The sequence below is a fragment of the Otolemur garnettii genome, unplaced genomic scaffold (assembly GCF_000181295.1).
Source record: "Otolemur garnettii isolate 467f Iridium unplaced genomic scaffold, OtoGar3 scaffold00014, whole genome shotgun sequence".
NCBI lineage: Eukaryota > Metazoa > Chordata > Mammalia > Primates > Galagidae > Otolemur > Otolemur garnettii.
This window is the reverse complement of record NW_003852409.1, coordinates 16,677,706-16,681,589: the sequence shown is the minus strand read 5'-3', so window position 1 is coordinate 16,681,589 and position 3,884 is coordinate 16,677,706. Positions and strand designations below refer to the sequence as shown.

General features: G+C 44.0%; 1 protein-coding gene across 1 annotated transcript in view; it reads left to right on the top strand.

Annotated features, from left to right (window-relative positions):
- The window catches only part of WDR31 (WD repeat domain 31), a 16,137-nt gene extending 14,180 nt beyond the window's left edge, over positions 1-1,957 (top strand). The window contains exons 8-10 of the mRNA XM_023510592.1: positions 315-352; positions 1,471-1,518; positions 1,740-1,957. Coding sequence (XP_023366360.1) covers positions 315-352; positions 1,471-1,518; positions 1,740-1,957 — 304 coding nt within the window. The remainder of the gene's footprint in view (positions 1-314; positions 353-1,470; positions 1,519-1,739) is intronic.
- The last annotated feature ends 1,927 nt before the right edge of the window (positions 1,958-3,884 follow it).

Here is a 3,884-nt window from a genome sequence, read left to right as displayed (position 1 = left end):
CTCCTGTCTCAAAAAAAAACAAACTCTTCCCATTGCTCACCATATACAAAGCCACCCATCTCCTGCCCTGTCCAGTCTGCTGGTGGTTAAGAGGCGAGGTCAAGATGCCAAAATCTTGCTGTTCATCCTCTGGCTGGAAGCCATCATCATGTATCTCCTGGTACCATTTTATATAGACTCAGTCCTGAGAGCTCAAAAGTATTTGGCTATTATATTTTTTCTACCTAAAGTTCTTCATCACATTTTAACTTGTAATGCTCAAAGTGCCTGGAGAAGGAAACAAGAATTACCACCTTTCAATTCTTGTTTCAAAGACTAAAGGAGTGTGAAGTGGAGAAAGGATATTCTCAGAGTGATTCTGCCTTGTTTTGACTCTAGCTGAGGCTTAAGATCACAGTAAGGTCATGACACCAGGGATAAAAGATGCCGTATGGAACACAGCTCCCTGGAGCCCTCGACCTGCTAGGGCCAGCTCCTACTGCCAGATTGTTAAATATTCAGAAATTTTGCTAGCTGGTTTTTAAGCTTTGGTAGCTTGAAATCTGGACATGGTGGGGGGTATTTACACTATGAAAACTGACAAGTGCTATGAATAAGCGTTGTGCTAATTTACCAGTACCCCACGGTCTCCATGCTATTTTGTCCTAGACACAGGTTCTGTCAGAAACAGGAATAACTTTCATTTAAACAACTTTAAACCAAATCCCTCCTACAAAAATCCTCCGTAATTTAGCTCCTTTCAGGAGGAGATAGGATATTCATTCCCTCAGAGAAAAAAAGGCAGAACTGTGTCTAGTGACACTGCAAACAGCTATGACAAGCCAAACCTTCATAGTAAGAACTGCCCTGCTATGTTTGTACTTGGGGTTGGTTTCTCCAACCTCCCAGGTGTAACATTTGTGGGAGGTGGAGAGAGCAGATGTTTTAGATTTGATGTTCCTATACCTAAGACCAGGGAGAAGAGGGTCTGAAAGTATTGACCTGATTGGGTGGCACAAATGCCTTCCCCAGCAGGTTTGTGTCCATAGTTCATAGAAGAACAACCTCTAGGATGCAGGTAGAGGGAAACTGGGTCAGCCCTTCAGATTCCCCACACTATGCTTTACTTTAAAGGGAGCAAAATCCTAAGAAGCTACAAGCTGAAAATCAGTATCCCTGGCCATACCCAGAGGCTCATACCTGTAATGCCATCCCTGTGGGAGATCAAGGCAGGAGGATCAGATGAGGCCAGGAGTAGTAGACCAGCCTGGGCAGTATAGTGAGACCTCATCTCTACAAAACACACACACACAAAAATTAGCCAGGCATTTGGCAAGCACCTGTAGTCTAAACTACTTGGGAGAGAAGCTGAGGAGGGAGGATCTCTTAGCCCAGGAGTTTGAGGTTGCAGTGAGCTATGATGATGCCACCACACTCTAGCCAGAGCAACAGAGCAATACCCTGTTTCCAAAATAAAGAAACAAAGATTAGTTATCTTTATCTGTTTTTTCCTGCCCTGCTCCTTGATTTGTTCTCCAGGTAGGTGACTGAGGGTACTTTTTAAACATGTCCTTAGCTGGTGAGGCCTCATTTGTCTAAACATACTTCTTGGTGGTTTATGCCCTGTATGGCCCATGTGCCACTCTCTACATCTAATGTCTTGGGGTTGACCCAAGTTCTGACTTCCCTGCTGACGTGCTTTCCTCTGAAGGATTTGGTATGTACAGGAAATGCTTTATTTCCTTGGATTTCTCATAAAGACATCGTGTTTCATGATTTGTTCTCTGGCCTAATCTTGTTTCTACTTCCTTCCCCAGCCTGCCTTTTCACGTTGTGTCTGGATGGAGCTGGACCTTTGACTTCCCTGGCTGTTGGTGATACCACCTCCTTGTTGTGTGCAAGTTTCAACAGAGGAATTCACTTACTCAGAGTGGACCACAGTCGGGGGCTGGAACTGCAGGAAGTGGCAGCATTCTGAGACCAAGGGACACTATCACTGGACAATATCAAACCGTGGCCCTCCTTTCTCAGTGTGGTTTTGTGTCTATGTTATTTTGGGGGGAGTGGAATGTAGACCTGGTATTTTTTGCTTAGTTTCACTTAGAAGATATATCAGTGTTAGAAGTCAGATTAAGTCCACTGGTGCAAAATCAGGTATAGAGATTTTGAACGTGGGCACACCTAAGGTTCTCAATTTCAGTTAAATTCAATATAATTTTTAGTGAACTTTTAGAACTACTCTCCCCAAAAAGTTTATCATTCAAAATGATGACCTCTGGGTGTAAGAGAGGTAGGCACCTGTCTGTGAGAGTCAGAATACAGGGCTTGAGTCTATGAAAATCACCTTTTCCATGTTCCTACAAAAGAAGGCACTAGAGAAAGAGACTATTTGGGTTACCTCAAAAATAATCGTAATGGGAAAGAATTGCACAGCTCCACACACACGGGTTATATACAGTGAACTCCTCTAGTCACTGCTCCTCCACAATATGAAGACTCAAGTTAGAGCAAGAAAGCAAAAGCCTTGGCTTCTATGCAGAGTAGCAGCAGAGGAGGTAGAAATCCTGCCCAACACTGTGCTGCTGAGCGTGCGCAAAGATCAGACCTGATGGCCACATGGTGGCTCAGGCCTGTAATGCCAGCGCTCCGGGAGGCCAAGGTGGTTAGATTGCTTGAGCTCAGGAATTTGAAACCAGCCTGAACCAAGAGCAAGACCTCATCTCTAAAAAAAAAGATGGGCATTATGGCCAGCGCCTGTAGTCTCAGCTGCTCAAGAGGCTGAGGCAAGAGAATAGCTTGAGCCTAGGAGTTTGAGGTTGCTGTGAACTATGATGCCATAGCAGTCTACCAGGGGTAAGAAACTGAGACTCCGTTCCGCCCCCACAAAAGAAAGAAAGAAAAAGAAAAAGAAAACCAGGCCTGAGGTATCTTGAAGAGGCTGGCAAGTACAAGAGCATTGCCCAGAATTAAAGGAGTTAGCAAATCCATTCTATGGATAAGAAAACAGAGCATGGAAAGATTAAGGTAAAAAAAAAATTTACAATTTTAATGTTTTTTATTTAGTTTTATATAAATAAGACTTTATATATACATATGGATTTATTTATTTATTTGTTTTCCCTTGGTTATGGCTAGAGTAAGGCAAAGGAGATCTCTGACATCATAATAGACCATACCTCAGCTACTCAGGAGGCTGAGGCAGGTGGATGGCTTGCGTCCAGGAATAGCGAGACCGGTCTCTGTAAAAAAACAAGGGAGCAAGATGGAGTGAACCGTGGCCAGTCATTGCATCTCCTTCAGTGAGGAGGGGCAGGGTGCTCAGGGCTGCCCTAGGAATCAGCCCATTTTCCTCTGGGGAAGATGAAGTCCTTCCTGCCTTCAGAGGAGCCCACACATTAGGCATCTGAGGGCTAGAGATTCCCTTTCTAATGAGTGCCAGGACAAAGAAAGATTTTGCATTTGTCTTTCTGGCCTTTGCCTGTGACACCAGTGGCTCGCAGGCATCTTCCTTGTCCCCTCCTGCTCCTCTGTAGGTCTTGCTGCCGCCCCGTGCTCTCTCCAGTGATGGGAAGAGAGTCTATTCTTAAACTAGTACAAAGGATGAGACCCAAGTTTGAGTCTCCACTTCTCCATTTAGCTGGATGATCTTGGGCAACTTGTAAAATCTCGGTTTCCTCTTCAGTTAGAATATGGGCTCACAATCATACCCACCACACAGGACTGTTCTGAGGATTGGACATAACTATATAAATGCCAAGCAAAACAGTATAGCTGTTTGTTGTCCTCTCTGACCAGACCAAATGCTCTCATTTCCGCATTAAATGTTCCCATTCCTTCATCCATTCTTCTTAGATCTTCTAACCCCTTTAGTCATTTTTCAGCTTTCTTTTTTTTTTTTTTTTTTT